The sequence below is a fragment of the Alternaria postmessia genome (genome assembly GCF_024291825.1).
Source record: "Alternaria postmessia strain BMP 2775 chromosome Unknown scaffold_80, whole genome shotgun sequence".
In the NCBI taxonomy this organism is placed as follows: domain Eukaryota; kingdom Fungi; phylum Ascomycota; class Dothideomycetes; order Pleosporales; family Pleosporaceae; genus Alternaria; species Alternaria postmessia.
The window spans coordinates 60591-76637 of NW_026260153.1; the positions used below are offsets into that span (position 1 = coordinate 60591).

Below are 16047 nucleotides of genomic sequence, written 5' to 3' on the forward strand. Positions count from 1 at the left end.
TTCCAGCTTTGAGGTTGCTCTTGCGGCACCGCTTCAACGTGCCTGCCCAGAATGACTTGGACTCCCCAGAGGCTCCCGCAAGTAGCAGCAACTTCTTCCAATGACGTGATGACATGCTGAAGCTCGCGATTGAGCATCGCGCTCTCACACTGCCTCGCGTTATCTTACGCGGTTGCAGCTCACGATGTGCATGTGCCAGACTCATATGCTCTCCACAGCCATTGCAAGATCCATCATCATGCTTCCAACGCGTGTTTGAGTGACTTCTCCACCCTCCAGTCAATGAAGCCTGGAGAATCTCTTGACATCAAAAGGTTCATATAGCGATCTGATGCAACCACGAGAATCTTACAGCAGCTAACAGCACCCCTATCGAGCTCGATTTCGCTGTGATCATCTTACAGCGCCATCGTCACACGCTCTCACGTTCCTGCTGCGCCTTCCTTCGGCTTCCACCCGCGGAGACTTCTGCCTGACGCTCCTGCCATGCCGGCACCCTCCGCAGAGCGGTCAGACGTCTTGGACGACGCTAGAAAGTGGTGAGTGGGGCCTCACAATAGGTGAGAAATGGTTGAAGTATGGGAACTTCAAACCCAGGAGTTGTTTTGCAACTGAGATGCATCCTCAATTCCATTGGAGCCACAAATACTTGGCTAACTGAAGTTGTAGAGCTCGACAAGCGCTATCTCGTCGTGCCCAGCTTGGTCTTGTGCGGGTGGTGGTTCACTGGGTTTTGTAGGATACCCGTATACACTCGTCTTGGTTCGTCCATCAACGTTCGCTCAGAGCTCGTCCATCGCAACCTCCTTTTCGGTACGCATCTCTATATCGTGAGTGATGAGTCCTTTGCCCTGAAATACTGCCGTCGCCCGCAGTAGTGCCAATCACCTGACCGCTGGAGCTGCGGCGCCGATGGGAGTATATAAAGAACCCACCCCTCGCTCCTTCCACCTCTTTTCTCCCCCATCCACACACCAACACCCTCACCTTGACAGACTCCTTGCTTGAGCTTTGCCAATCTTCCAACTCTTGCACATCCCCTTTACATCTTCACAACTTGTCTCATACCAAGACCTTTCAACAACATCTCATCATGTCTCATCACTCCCCTCAATCATCCTCTGCCAATGGCCCCCCCTCTTCACCCTTCGGCGGCACCAACCCTACTGTGTATTCGCCAGAGGCTGACCGCAAGCCGCATCACCGTCGTCAGCTCACCGCCATCCCGCCTGGTCAACAGGTTCCCAAGAACTTCCTTCCTCAAGCTCAGATTTACATCGAGGGTGCCTTCGTCGACGAATTCCTGCAGGGTGATCCCGCCTATGTCTCTCGGTACCATCACGTCCAAGGCGGAGCCGACATTGATCATCTTCAGTTTCTTGTTCAGTCTCAGATGAGGCGTGTAAGTTGTCTCTGCCTCCATCCATCATGTAACATACTGACCATCTCTAGTATGCTTGCTTCCTGCATGCCATCCCCTTCAAACATGAGCACTCTTCGACAATGTATGTTCGTTACGACACCGTCTCCGATGCTGCCGAAGGCAAAGACATTCTCCTCCAGGCCGGCCTCTTCGTCAACTACGTCTCGATCGTCGACTTCGCCAATGCTCAGGGCAAGGACACGGGCAAAGTCAAGGAGTGCGAAGGCCAAATTACCTTGTCAGTGTCGATTGAACCAAACCCTGATCATGCCATCTGGGAGTTTACCTCCGAGGACCTCGACAGCGTTACCAAGAACACTGAGACCATCGCCAAGGTCTTCGGCCCGGTTCGCAATGTCGTCCACGTCGACACCCTCAATGACAAGATGCATCTCGTGTTCCGGATCGAGTTCGACTCTGTCGATGCTGCACATCGAGCAATCCAGTCTTTGCGTAAAGACCCGGTCTACGGTCTGAACGCTGATGTAAGTGTTCCATCTCTTCTTCTTCCCATGTAATCATTCTAACTTTCTCACAGGAGTCCTTCTACTGGACCACTGACGACGTTGGCGGCTGGCTTGGTGAGCGTCTGCTGAGCCCTCCTCGATACCTCCCGCGCATCGACAACCAGGGCCAGTTCTTCCCAGGAACTAATACATCACCCACCCGCCGCTCTTGGTCCAACCCCTACAACCAGGTCGTGCATCGGTCCAGCCACCATCCGCATGATCAGCACAACCGTGTTCGCCGTGAGCGCATCCTCGATGGCAGCGACGTCCGCACTACGGTGATGCTTCGCAACATTCCGAACACGCTCGACTGGGTATGTCTCTTCTTCCATCATCTTCATGAACCCTTGACTAACCTCTTTCGCAGATGGCCCTCAAGAACATCATCGACATCGCCTGCTTCGGCACGTACGACTTTATCTATTTACGGATTGATTTCAACTCCGGCTGCAACGTGGGCTATGCCTTCATCAACTTTACTGACGCGAACGGCATGTTGATGCTCATCGACCGCATCGAGCGTCGATTCTGGCCAGGATTCAAGTCTGACAAGGCTGCCGAGATCTCGTATGCGACCATCCAAGGCCGCGAGGCTCTTGTTCAGAAGTTCCGGAACTCCTCGGTGATGCAGGAGACCCCGTTCTGCCGCCCTCGTCTCATCATCACCTACGCCGCGGCAGAGCAGATGGACCAGATTCGCCTTACTGGCACTGAGGAGCCCTTTCCTCGTCCTGACAACATCTCGAAGTTGCAGCGCTCGATGGACTCTGCGCGTTCCACTGGTCTTTACCCTCCTCGTGGCTACTCTTCCGGCACCGAATACCGCAACCGCTCGAGCGCTTACGACCGTGGCAGCCCCCGCGACATGATCCAGGCCGCTATGCATTTTGCGCACCAGCACGCTGCTCCTGTCCAGTTTGCCGGCTTGACAGAGGATCAGAAGCGTGACATTGAGGCCTGGTACCTGAACACCTTCGGCGGCGGTCAGCGTGGTGCTATCGGCTTCGACTTCATCCCGATGACCCATATCACCCAGTACTTTCACGACCATCCAGGTTCTGTCGGCAAGGTCGCTGGTGCTCCTTCTCATCTTGGTCGCATCATGAGCCCTTGGCGCCCGGTTGCTCTCCAGCACTTCTCCACGATGGGCCAGCAAGTTCCTCGCCACCACTTTGGCCGCGCCTGGTAAACATTGTTTGCCCACTGTCGCGCATCGTTGCAACGTCTGTCCCGACTAGGCCTTGCACAACGATTACACCATTTCCATCTCTTTGCTCGGTATGGCTTTTGACACACACTATCGAGTGTATGTCTTCTGGGTCGGTTTCGAAGCGATTTGCTCAAGATGTGGATGATTGACAGTTTGAGACGATCTGACTGGATGATGGATGCCACTGATGAACACTGAATGTACCTAATGCTTGCTTTTCTTCAAATACAATGATCATTGATCACCAAACTTGTTCCTTCTCTTGCATCGTGACTTGTTCTGTTGACTTGACGAAAGGGATGATGCTGGTGCTTGGGCTTTTGCGCATCTGCACTCCTTCCCCCAAGGCTACTGCCAGCTAAAGAAGGAAAGCTGACCTTGATGTGCGTATGACGTTCCGACCGCGTACAATGGTGTGTATTGCGTTCTGACCACCCATAGTAATGTGGGTTAGCATCAGAGCATACTAGAAGGTACCACATTCTTCTTGCCGTCGGGAATCTTGACCTTGAGTGCCTTTCGAGCCCTAGTCTTCTCGCCCTTCTTGCTCCTCTTGCTCGGAGTCAGCTTGCTACTGGAGGACTCCTCATCTTGAGGAAAGGGGCTAGACAGTTGGAATGTCTGAAAGGGCTCGTAGCGCTCTTTGGTTGGTGTGATCGAGGTAGAGAGGCGAGAGGTGGTGGCGTCATGGTAGCGGACGTCACGCCGAGCCTCTGGGTGCTTGGAGGACCGATGCGACCAGGAGTAACTGGGGACCTTGGATAAGTTGACGCCGGCGTGGTCAGGTACATTGATCCCATAGTGCCCGTGAGCTGACCTGAAGAAGGCGTCATCAAGTTGGGGAAACCGGAGGCCATGTTTCCGAGTAGTAGGACCAGGAGCTGACCTGGACCCGGCAGTGGCTTCTCCTTGGGATGCTTGAGCAGTCCCTTGCCCATGTCGCGAATGTCATAGTCAACAGAACCTTCCAACTCATCGTCTTTATGCTGCATCATATCGGTAGCAGTGATATCGTCAGCCTCCTCGATTCGGCTGCGGAATGACTCTTCCCAATCGTCGCCGTACTTGTCTTTGCCATTGTCGATCCGACAATGCGTCGTGTATTGCGTTCTGACCACCCAGCAGGTAAAAACAAGTCCCTGTACTAGGGTCTATTGCGCTCTGGTCGCCCAGACCATAATCATGCATGTTGTCGATTCCAACATCGCCGTAGCATTCTGAGGCTGCCCATAGAAGCTGTCTCCGCAACTCAGCGTTTTATCCGCAAAGATGGAGGTAAATGGAGTCAAGTAGCTGATCAACGTCATAGGCAGGACAACCCAGATGACCACGAGACAAAACGCGAAGAGGTCATGGAAGTGGCCGGCAGCTAGATGAGTTGGTAGCGGAAAGGCTTCCTGGAGGCCTTGCTGCGAGGAGGAAGATGAATCCAACGGGTGAATACCGGACGAGGCTTAGCATGGAGGAGGCAAGCGTTCTTGCCGAGTTGACCGGAGTGCTCGTGGAAGTACTGGGTGATATGGGTCATGGGAATGACTCCTGATACAGCAGGAGCCTTGCTGTGCCAGATGGTGCCTCTTCGCCCTACATTACAATAGATCATTTTCTTGTAAAAATGCAGACGAACCTCAGAACCACCATCACGCATGTTGTCGAATTCACGCGGCATTGACAAGAGGTTCTGTAGGTTCTGAGGTTCGCGAAGGCTGATCTTTGCGCGGATACTGCATTGCTCGATGCGCAGCATCGACCGAGTCGAACTCGATGCGGAACACGAGGTGCATCTTGTCGTTGGATGACACCAACATGAAGGTATACGCTCAGTCTCTTGTATTTGAGAGGGCGTCATGATATCGTACACGGAATCGTCAGCTGAGCCAGGAGTGCTCAGACGAACCAGGAGGGTGTATGAGCTCGGCGTGCGTCGTCGTAGGCCGTATCGACGGCATTGTAGGCATTATCCCAAGCCGCACCGGCGTGGCGAAGCATTTGAATGGGCAAGCTGAGCAGTGGCAGCTTGATCAGCCTCGGACGAAGCAAGAAGATCCTCATGTGAGTCGTTACCGACGAAGTCATACTCGGCATGGTCCTTCACATCCTCCTCGTAGTTCTGTGCCTCCATCTCCTTGATGTGCTTGTCGAAGTCGAAGTCCATGCCGGCAGAGTGCGTATCCTGCATGACTGAGGAGCTCCGAAACTGACAAGGTGATTTGGCCTTCGAACTCCTGATTTTGCCAGTGTCCTTACCCTGGACAGTGGCGAAGTCGGCAAGGGGAAGTTTAGCTTCGTGCCGCCGGTATTGGCCCTTATCACCTTAAACACCCTGCGTTTTGATTGTTGTTCTTGATGATGGCTCCCTGGCCAAGAAACTGGTGGAATGATGAGACATTTTGAGATGTTGTGAAAGACTCGCGTGCTGGCACAAGTGCCCTTACGAAATCTTGACCGGTAAAGGACATCTGGGACTGAACCAGAAACTGGAGATGATCGATATCGGCTCCGCCCTGACATAACCGTATTGATATATCCATATTAAATCTTACGGTATCTGTGTTCTGCCTACTGGTTCTGGCTCCAACAGTTCGTAGGTTCCGTGGTTGACGTTGTGCAAAGGTCGCGTGAACAGGGTTGGTGGCGTAGATATTGTCTGAAAGAGTGACTGACATACCACACAACCCTGGGGAGCACCGACAATATGGCAAGACATTCAGAAATGCCTACGAAGCCGTGCGAATCCTCAGCAAGACTTCTTTTGACTGTAATGACTGCGAGTCGGTGCGATGCAGTAAGACTCGAGGCTTGGTGTGCAGTAAACGACCCCTTCCTTCCCTTCTCAGCTACTGGGAAACACCAGCAAACCCAAAGGATAGCCCGAAAGCTATACTGACGTCTTGCAGCGGCCTCTCGACTAATGAAATGCCGCTGTATCGGGTTGGCAGAGCAAAATGTCGCTCAAAAGCCGATTTGAAGTGAGGCGGGAAGAGATGAAGCGTAAGAAGCGAGCTCTGAAGCAGGCTGACTCTTTACACCTCTATGACATGATGACCCATATTTCGTGACACTTCATCGTGTTGTGGAGGAAGGAGCTGCCAGGCCTCCTGACCCTTGTGAAGGCCTATCTCAGGGGCTTCAGGCTTAGAGCACGCAACACCGTGTATGTAGGATGAACATCTACAGCTTTGATACTACGTCCCCTACCAAAGTCTAAGAGATCATCATCCAAGAGACTTTTGGCGTCTAACTGGCTCTGCTATCGCAAATCTTGTGTTCTCGTTGTTGAACTTGTAGCTAACTTGATGTTTTGAAAGCTTCCCTCTCCATCCCCGATCGTTGCAGTTGTATGCTGTGCCCCGATTTGTGGGCAACGACTTGGCCTCCTCAGGAGTGACTGTATAGCTCCTGAGGATGCCATTTTGGCTGCGTGCACCACGCTGATCTCGCTCGTTGGCGGATACTGCGAGGACGCAGAATCTCGGAGTGGTACGCACGGGCCATGGCAGCGTATCATGAAGTCCGTTATGGTGTAGCAGCTGGCTTCCACGACTTTACCAGCGACACCAGCATCACACACGATCCTACTTGTTGCCATATACCATAAGCACATAAACACCTCTACAAGACACCACTCGGCCACCAGAAGCCAACAAGATGACGCCCTGCGAGAAGCGGGTCTGTTGCGAGATCACCGAGGCCTACAAACCTTGGGTCAAGGACGGCGGCGTGAAGTGGCTGTTCCGCGACGCCTACACGCGCGTGGGAGGTCTCTGGGCCATCTGGTCCAAGAAGGACAAGGACGCCATCAAGTATGGTCGCCTGAGAGCTGTTGAGGCAGCTCGGAAGGGCACAAGGTACGTTCCGGCTTCGAAGAGCGTCACCAACGGCACCCCACGAGGCTACAGCTATCCTGTGGCTAGCTGATCTACAGCCAGTAATCCTGCGAAGACATCCGCGCTCTTCTATTGCTGAGGGGCAGCGTTCTATGTTTGCTGCGCAAAACGAGCTAACAGGCTACGCAGGAACACCAACACTACCGACTCCTCCGCCAACGAAGACCGCCGCGAACTTCAACAGAAGTTTCAGCAGATTGGCGTAACCCCAGCAGCATACTTCGCATAGAGGATCAGCTTGGCGGGCGGCGAAGCGGGGAGCAGGAAAGAACCCAGACGAGGCCAACGGGGCAAACGGCGACGCCATGGACATCGACGACGGCGCAGCAGAGCAGGCAGCCCTAGAAACGGAAACATGAAGAAGCGCAGTACTTTCTCCTTTGCTGTGATGACCATACTGACACAGCAGGCAATCGTGTACACAGAACTCATCCGCCAGCCGGGCGTGACCATCGACAGCGAATATTTCGGTCTTCGAAGACCTATTACGGTCCGCACGACGGACGAGCCGTGGCTGTCAACGAGACGATTTCGTACGACGACACGGAGGTGATCGGCTTAGCTCTTTCGATGATGGTTGCGACCAGCGCAGCGGTCTGCGGCGTCATCATTGAGCACACCACCACTTCATCCGCCACGAAGGCCGGTAGCGAGCATCCTGTACGGCGATAAGACTTGAGCGATAACCGAAGAAGACACGGATGGTCGGTTGATGTGGTTGCAAGAAGGAGGGTGGTATCCGGCTTCGTCGGCAGCGTCGTCTGATGTTCAGACTGACGAAGATGGCGCACACTGGCCAGTACCGAGCCCCTGAGTCAAATCAGGTACACTATCGAGCGCCATGCTTAGCTGCAGACGCCTCGCGCCGCAGATCATTACATAGCGGATGCTATGCATGGTAACGAGTTTCTGGGAAGCGTCTGGACCCTTATCCTCCGGAAACAACTCCTAGTCGAACGGCATCTGCGTCGGGCAGGGTCGAGTAGACTTGAAGTTACCATAAGCTGCAGGGATGGTGCCGCCGGGGTCAAGGGGTGCGCGCAAGTCCGCGTATGGACGACTAGACACCCTGTTGAGTGAGCAATGCCCAGTGTGGCGGTTTGACAGCCTCAACCCAGCTCTGAGTTCGGGTTCGTGGACAAGGATCGTATACGCACTTTCTGGAAGTCGCCCACAAAGACATGGCGTGTGCCCGCGCCAGCGCTCCTCGGAACTGACTGAACCTAACTGGTCGAAGCCAACGTGGACGACTAGTGCGTACGTCTGGCCATTCTGCTTGGAACGCGCAAAGGCGGGTACGGCAACGTTCGGATGTCGAAAACTGCAGCCTGGTCTTGCAACGCATGCAGATTTTACTATTTTCGAAGATATCCAGATCGAAGTTGAGACACTCTTGGTGTCGTCAACTGGAAGACTGTGCACTGCTGTTGAGAAGGAGCAATCTTCAGCCACTAGAATGATGACCGCTTGTGAAGACATCCGTCTTGGACTGGACCCAATGCCATCACGAAGTGCGACTAGTAAGAAACTTGCTATGAGGGTACCTTTTCCAGCATGGATGCCGGATTCAAAGCTGCGCATTGAATGTTTCTGCATCGCTCATGACGCTCGCCGAGCTTGGAGCTTCAGTGCCGTACCGAACGCACATCTTATTATCTAGCCGAAGACGAAAACGACAGTGAGAATATCAGAGAAGATGTCTACCGCTGAGGGCGAAAGCGTTGCTTTGCAAGTGGGCCGGAAAGCACCGTAGCCGATTTGAACCAGAGCAGATGTCTTTCGTGTTTGCTAACTCCCAGCGATGATGCCTTGTAACAGTGCAAAAGTTGCCACTAACCATGACATCTCAGAACAATGATGTTACTGATGACCCGACTAACTCCGTGCTCCTTTAGTTCGTCTTCAGTCGCTCGTTGCTGTGAGGTTTGCGTCTATGCTACGGTAGTACCGGCATATTACAGCGCGCCCTGTAGCTCAAGGTCGTCAACTTCCTGGGGATCAACGCAGCTTTTAGACGACAACGATCGTTATTCTCAAGGCGCCATGGCTCTCGAAAGTTTGATGCTCTGTGGTAGTCTTTACCAAATTACTGGGATATCCGTCGAGCTCGATGTCATGGGCCAAAGCCACTCATAATACGAGCATCAAAAGCACCATACGAGTGCTGTGACGACGGAGATGGATCCCTACAACATCCGCATATTTCGTTAATTCGGCGCGCCAACGTAGCAACCCTAGGACCGTTATGCTGCTGGTGCAAAATTGCAAGAGTAATCCGCAGAGGGCTCCTATGGTTCCTGACGAAGCACGAGGAGCCTGCGAGAGCAGCGTCAACCGAAAGCAGCTTTGAATATGTCCTGTAGTGTATCCTGCGGCTTTGGAGGCAAATCCCTAGGAAACGACAGTGGAGTACTCGCACATCGAGCAGGTGTCAGATCTCGATACATCTGTAAAGATGCTGCCACCATCAATAGCGTCAGGCGTTCAGGTGAACCCATGTCTGCTGTTGTACCTCTCCCTAACAAGATGTCACATGCTTTGTGCACGCGATATTGCTGTGCATATCCCCTTGTCTCCCACCATTTGAGACATCGCAAGAGAAGTGTGTCATCGACGTACAGGCGATTTGTCATGGGACGTGCTGCAGACGGTTCATACAGTCGTGGGTCAATACGCATCCGTAAAGGTTCGACCGCTTCGCAATGTTGTACGTACGGGGTATGCATTCGCGGGGTTGAGGACAGGTTTCCGAGATCGAGATATCTGATTGTGCTCGTCGCTTCGAGGCATTGTATGCAGCAAGGATTGTTTGCTTCGACATCGGGTGCTTGCTGGCCCCGGGTTTTGGGCAGTACGACAGCGACGAAGAGGATTCCTGTATGGATCAAGGAGACAAGGCGCTGCTATGTAGAGCCAATGCTTTTCAAACATGTTCATCCAATGTTGCTTACCGTGGTGGTGGCTATTGCTTGTCTTTGGGTCGGCGGAAGTCCGCTTCAGCAGGTCGCCGAAACTACCGACTTTGGACGCGGCGCTGACATGGGCAACGGCAGCGGCCTTCATGCAGCTTCCTCGGTTTGATTCCAGGCGTGTTTGAAGAGACACGTTCGCCAGGTTCGTCATCGCTGCGCATGGCATGGCAGGGTGACGATTGCCTCCCGAAAAGCCCCTTGGTTGCCAGCGAAGCAGCCGCGGACCCCGCCAGGCACAGGGCAGCCGGGTGATTGCAGCCCTCCGTCCAAAGTCTTGTGTATGTAGGTGTGTCGATCTCCGAAGCTCTCGTCGTTATGATTGAGGGGTTACGATGTCAATGCTTCGGGGGTCTGCCTCGATGCGCCGGCGAAGCCTCCTCAGTCAAGGCTGATGAGGATGTCGTAAAACGTACGCGAGTCACCGAAGTAAGCCCAAGCAACAGGGTAGTGCTCTTCATCGGTTCTGTTGTGGTTGGTGTGGGTCAGAGGGGTCAAAAGTTGGGCTTGTCGCGCATGTCAGCGTCCATGCGCTGGCTGGCGAGGATGTCGCAGGTCGAGTCAATCAAAAGAGCCTCTATACCATCGACAGCTTGCTCTGGACTTGCTGAGGAGGCTAGAAAGCTTGCGAGAAAACTTGTCATTGCCTTCGTTGTGGTTGTGGGTTGTTAGCAAAGACAGAGCTTGCGTCGGGAGTCCGCTTCGAGCCGCCAGCAAAGCTACAGTCGATCACGACCATGGCAGAGACCTTGCGGCGGATGAAGCTCCTCCAGAGATCATCAGATCCACGGTGATTCTGCCACTACCTTTGTGATGGTCCGTATGTGGTGGTGTTGAAGCGGCGTGGGCACTTGGTTGGGAGAATTGAATCCCAGAAACGCGCACCATGAGGCACTGCGACTGACGAAGCTTCGTCACCTCGCCATCTTGTTCACATGAGCTCGCTCTACCAGCTGCGTAAATTTGAACGAGCGAGGGGTTGTGTTGAGCGTCATCGTGTTGGTGGTGTGGTTGAGGCAGCGTTATTGAAGGAGGCTCGAAGCTTACCCCACAAAGAATCTCAATATCGGAGCGCAAGACAAGGGGTCTGGACAGCTACCAACCTCCCAGAATCGCGCTTGCAGCCACATGCAGCGGGCTTGACGGTACGGAGAAGATCGTTACGAGACTGCACGACATAGATAATTGAAGACAGATTATATATCGACTATCGAGGTCTTCGAGGGTGATGTGACTATAGTGGGACTCGGCAAAGCCCTTGAATGTCTCTGTATGACCCTATCTACCTTTACCACACAGCTAGACGTTGTTTATCCACTCCACGGCGCGCGACGTGTCAGATACAGATACACTACGGAACACTTCGCATGAAGACCTCAGCTTCCCCTATAATGGAAGACCTAGCTGAAGAGCTGTACTACTCTAGAAAGTGTCATCCGCATCCCTCACCAAGCCGCGTCCCTAGACTCCCCCTCCCGTAGGCTCGTAGCTTCCGACTTCGTTGTACAGGAGGACTCAGACGTTTTGATATTACCTCAGACAACTCAAAATTGCTGCCCATAGCGAGACTCTCACCACTCGGGAGGAAAGGTGGGTAGTACCGTTGTCCTCGTGGCTAGAACATCTACCGCTCTCTAGGGTTTGACGAATGCTCAAAGATGGCCGAAGAAGCATAAATAGCAACAGGAAGATCTCCAGACGTCCATCATCTATTCTATACCTCAAGCTCAGCGTTTGATCAACTACAGCGCACGTGTGGGTTACCTAGATTAAGCCAGGACTTGTCCCGTTGGTCGTCTTGTCACTTGACACCGCGCTCAGGAACATCGCGCCGAATTTCCAAGACCTCTCTCTTTGATACTCAGCAAAGACCCTTCGCTCCCTTTCATGTGCAAAACAACCTCACTACTATTCGTCTTCACCGTCACTTTTTCGTCTTACGGTCATCAGAAAAACTAGTTGTCCCAAGTTCGCGCGTAAAAATTTTCTCCAAGGTTCCCTTCCGCGAAAGCATGCGCATAGCCTCTACTGCGACAATCAAACACCACAGTCCTAACGTCACATTATATCTTAATCCCAGTTTAGCCACTTTCGCGCATAGTTGCTTGTATTGAACTTGTAATATTACCCTTCGTGGATACGACATTCAGTTCAACGCACGCACATACCCCATATCCGCGGCTCTATACAGAACACGGCAGCGTATATCCGCCCCAAACCAACAACACACCAATTCCAAGACAGCAGCGCCTGTGTTTCTTCACGCTCTCAGAAACCCGCCTTACCCAGCAAATCCGCAATCCATAAAATATCTCCCTGCCTACCCCAAAAATGGCAACAGCAACATCCACCCTCCCACACCACCCACCCAACCCGTCAATCATGGCCTCATCTAACACTACTCCCACCCCGGCCATCACAGCAACAGCCTTGATGAAAGCATCTCCCCATGATATAGCCCAGCTGCACGACATCCACACCCTGCTCAACAACATCTTCGCGCGCAACCGAAACCAGCACCAACGCAGCACATGGTGGAAAAGTCTCCACGGATTCCGCAAGCAAATCACCCTCCTGCTTCAAGATCTTCTGCACGGCCCCGCAAAAGAGCGCGAAGGCAAAGTCGAAGCGCGATTGAGGTTTTGGGATCGCGGAGCCGTGCATACGTGGTACTAGTATGTTTGCCATTCTTATCCTTCCAAACCTCTCCCAATTCCGCTTGGAAGATGCATCGAGTTTAATGGGTGCTAATTATTCCGTAGTCAGTTCAGTCAACTAGTTGCTGTGGGACCGTTCGCCATGCTTGGCCTCGTTATGATGGCGAGTGTAGCTCGCGTATGCAGAATTACCGGTATAACGGCTGTTTACGAGGAAATCGCTTCAAGCGATGTCAAAGGTGTTTTGAGCGCGAGTGACGAACTAGCCTTGGCGGATGAGTTTAGTGGGGCATTGGACGAGGGGGAGGGGTGGGATGAAGGCGTTGTTATCGCGAGAGAGGAGGAGGATGACGACGAGTAAATGGTTCGAGTCTCGCGTTTGAGTTCATGCATGTATATATATACTATCAGCGACGGATATGGGATGATACCTGATGGTCGGGCCTGGCTGTCTTCACGGCGTTTGGAGAGTTTGTAACAAGTCATAGAATGTATTCGATGCTTCCTGTCTCGCGTATTCTGGCGTTTTTCTTGCTGGTAAACCCTATGCGGATATATGCAACTCCCACTCTACCGAATACCGAACCTAGAACCTATAGTACCGAAGCGCTCCCTACCAGTGGTTACCGTTGGGCTCTGTGCTGCGATCTGTGCCCCCTCTTGTACCTTCTCCAGTAGAACGGCGCCCTTGATTTGGTCAACCTTGCTATACTTCTTGTTCCTTTGCGCGATGTCGTAGAACTCCAATTCGTTATCCGTGCCCATCAGCGCTACAGTCTGTGTCAACTCGTCCAAATTCTCCATCAAGATAGGGTTGTTGAGCGAGCTGACGAATTCGCTCAAAAAGGTGGTGTCGGCGGCTAGGGTAGCGACAGCAGCAGGGGAGATGCGCTTGATGTTATCGGCGAGGGGGAGGTCGAGGATGGCGGTGGAAGCATGTGACAAGGCATCAAAGTAGATAAACTCCTTAATCTCTGTCGGCAGGGCTAAAAGCACCGAAGACATTATGTTGGAGAGATACCTAGTCAGCTCCAACATGTATGTCGAAGGTTCAGTCTGCGGTTTGGTAGCCATCCAATCGTACTCTGCCGTTTCGATCAGGTCGTCGATCTTGCTGTTTACGAGCTCGAACACACGGTTTGAGGCAGTATTCTTGGCTTTCGCGAAACGTTCCGTCGCCGCAAGGACGATAGGGCCTGTCGCTGATGGCGAAGAGCGCGCTTCGAAGAGCAAATCTTGTAGCTCCACGCAAGCATTCTCGAAGTGTTCCAGATTAGTCAAGATTTGGACAATCTGTCCTGGATATTGACTGGCGAGCTTTTCTATGAGACTACCACAGACTTTCTCGCACAGTAGCTCATCCAGGCTCGTCCTCAGCGTCTCATCAATAATACTGCTCTTCTGGAAGTAGTCGTCGCTGAACAGGTAGATTTGATTCAAGAAATTCCGAATGTCGATGCAACATAGCGGGTACATCTGAGAGAACGGTAGAACACATGGGAATGTGAGTGGTTCGTTAGAAGCCGGAGGGTTATACCAGGATACTGAGACAACCTTATCATACTCTTCGCTCGAGTTGATCGGCATAGGCATGTAGTCGTCGGTGTGTACAATCTCGAGGAAGTCCTCGCTGAAGCGGTGTTTGAGGAGGGTGGAGTATTTGGAGAAGAGCGTTAAGAGAAGGTCGTTCATTGCGGATACGGAGTAGCCCCATTTCTGCGAATGTGGTTAGCGCATGTAATGCAGTGATGATGTTGGGACGTGACGAACCTCCATTGTCAGCATAAAAAGCGCAATACGGCCCTTGATCTTTAGGAGCAGCTCGTCGTTCTCGACGGTGTGGAGTTGGCTAGTGATGAGATTGATGGCGCTTTGACACATTGAGTCCCATAATTCGTCGACCTGTACCCGCGTTAGCGATGCTTTACGCAAATGAGCAAGTTTTTCGTACATCAGCTTGTGACCGCAGGTTGAGAGTCTTCGACATAGTAGCCTTCTCGATGATCGCATAACCAGCAATGCTCTCTAACAAGCTGCTCAAGTCGCCGCACTCCTCATCGAGCAAGTTGAGCTTGTTCGGTATAATGAGGTCTTTCTGAGTTCTTCGATCCGAGGCGTATTCTAATCTGAATTGATCGCTCTTGCCGAGCGTCTCGTTAATGTGCATCGCCTCGAACAACGGCGAGAAGTCTGTCTCGTTTCCAGCTTCCTCGTTATTTAGCACATCGAACTCGTCTGTCTCGTCGGCTACAAGTTCGATTGCTGAGTTCAGTTTGAACTTCGAGAAGCGTTGGTCGGCCTCGGCGCGCTCTTGGTTGCGCGTCCTCCGTACATCGGTGTAGTAAAATGAGACCTCGCCCAAGAATTGTGCCGACTCGCGAATGCGGTAGAGCCATGTACTCAGATCGTTCTTGACTGCTTCTCTGATCTGTTCTTGGGTTTGCGGTATAGATTTTTCGATCAAATTGGCGATCTTAAAGCGGTTGATCTCCTTCAAATGGATCGTCTGCAGCTCGTCTAGCGCTCGTAATGCTGCATAGTAGTTCTTTTCCCTCAGCATATCTTGGACCGCATTGGCGATTCGCAGTACGTTTAAACACGCGTTCAGGGCTTGAGATGCTTCATCGATGTTTTGACGCACGCCTCGCGAATCAACGAGAGCTTTCTTCTGCTCCGCCAGCTTCTCAATGCTCTCTTGGATCGACTCGTTGAGCTGCAGGATCTCGCCACTCATCTGCACAGTCTGGTCTCGTATTCTAAGTAGTGAGTCGACTGAACTGACGAAATCTTGGTGATTCGCATTGCATATCCGCTCAATCTCGCTTTCGCGATCGTTGGCATAGCGGTCAAATGTGATTTGTAGCTGGTTTGAGTAGCGTGGGTCCTTCATGATGGGGATCAGCTGGTCGATGTAATCTGATCCCACGGATGATTGGGAGATCTATTTCCGTCAGAACGTATAGCACATACACATGTATTTTGGGGTCATCTACTTGTTTGATGGCCATCCACAAGTCATCATCAGGGTCCACGGCTGAAGGCATGATGGCGGTTGCCTGGTACGAGATGTCGCGTCCGATCGCAAAACACGTCAAGTATCGAACGAAGATCAGGTCACAATGGTCGTAGCTATGTCTAGTTCTGTTCTGATGTTGTGGTTGATGTTGCTCGTCGTCGTCGCATATGAAACGCGTACCTGGCAAGTCGGTGGAAATAGCGCTAATGCGGAAGCAACTTAGCTGACTTGGCGCGGCTCATGGGACCCACTTTCCCTTGTGAGGTTCAAATGTTTGAGATTGAAGCGCCATGATCAAACAGCTACAGTGAATTGGGAAAACCATGATTGCATGTGTTTCCGGTGTGACATGGGTGCCTTTAGCTTGAACTTCTAC

At 52.4% G+C, this 16047-nt stretch overlaps 4 protein-coding genes across 4 annotated transcripts; 3 read left to right on the top strand and 1 right to left on the bottom strand.

The window, feature by feature from the left end:
- Positions 1–1093: 1093 nt before the first annotated feature.
- Positions 1094–3121, top strand: J4E82_009010 (uncharacterized protein; the record flags this gene model as incomplete). Its single annotated transcript, XM_051735240.1, has 4 exons — positions 1094–1402; positions 1453–1908; positions 1962–2246; positions 2300–3121. The coding sequence occupies 4 exons, from the start codon at positions 1094–1096 to the stop codon at positions 3119–3121; spliced, it is 1872 nt and encodes a 623-aa protein (XP_051584994.1).
- Positions 3122–3705: 584 nt separating this feature from the next.
- Positions 3706–5297, bottom strand: J4E82_009011 (uncharacterized protein; the record flags this gene model as incomplete). The annotated part of the gene is made up of 3 exons (XM_051735241.1): positions 3706–4293; positions 4770–4866; positions 5116–5297. The coding sequence occupies 3 exons, from the start codon at positions 5295–5297 to the stop codon at positions 3706–3708; spliced, it is 867 nt and encodes a 288-aa protein (XP_051584995.1).
- Positions 5298–6790: 1493 nt separating this feature from the next.
- On the top strand, positions 6791–7258 carry J4E82_009012 (uncharacterized protein; the record flags this gene model as incomplete). The annotated part of the gene is made up of 2 exons (XM_051735242.1): positions 6791–6990; positions 7159–7258. 2 exons carry the CDS (start codon positions 6791–6793, stop codon positions 7256–7258), a joined length of 300 nt encoding a protein of 99 aa, XP_051584996.1.
- Positions 7259–12380: 5122 nt separating this feature from the next.
- J4E82_009013 (uncharacterized protein) lies at positions 12381–13016 on the top strand (the record flags this gene model as incomplete). Its single annotated transcript, XM_051735243.1, has 2 exons — positions 12381–12673; positions 12761–13016. 2 exons carry the CDS (start codon positions 12381–12383, stop codon positions 13014–13016), a joined length of 549 nt encoding a protein of 182 aa, XP_051584997.1.
- Positions 13017–16047: the final 3031 nt, after the last annotated feature.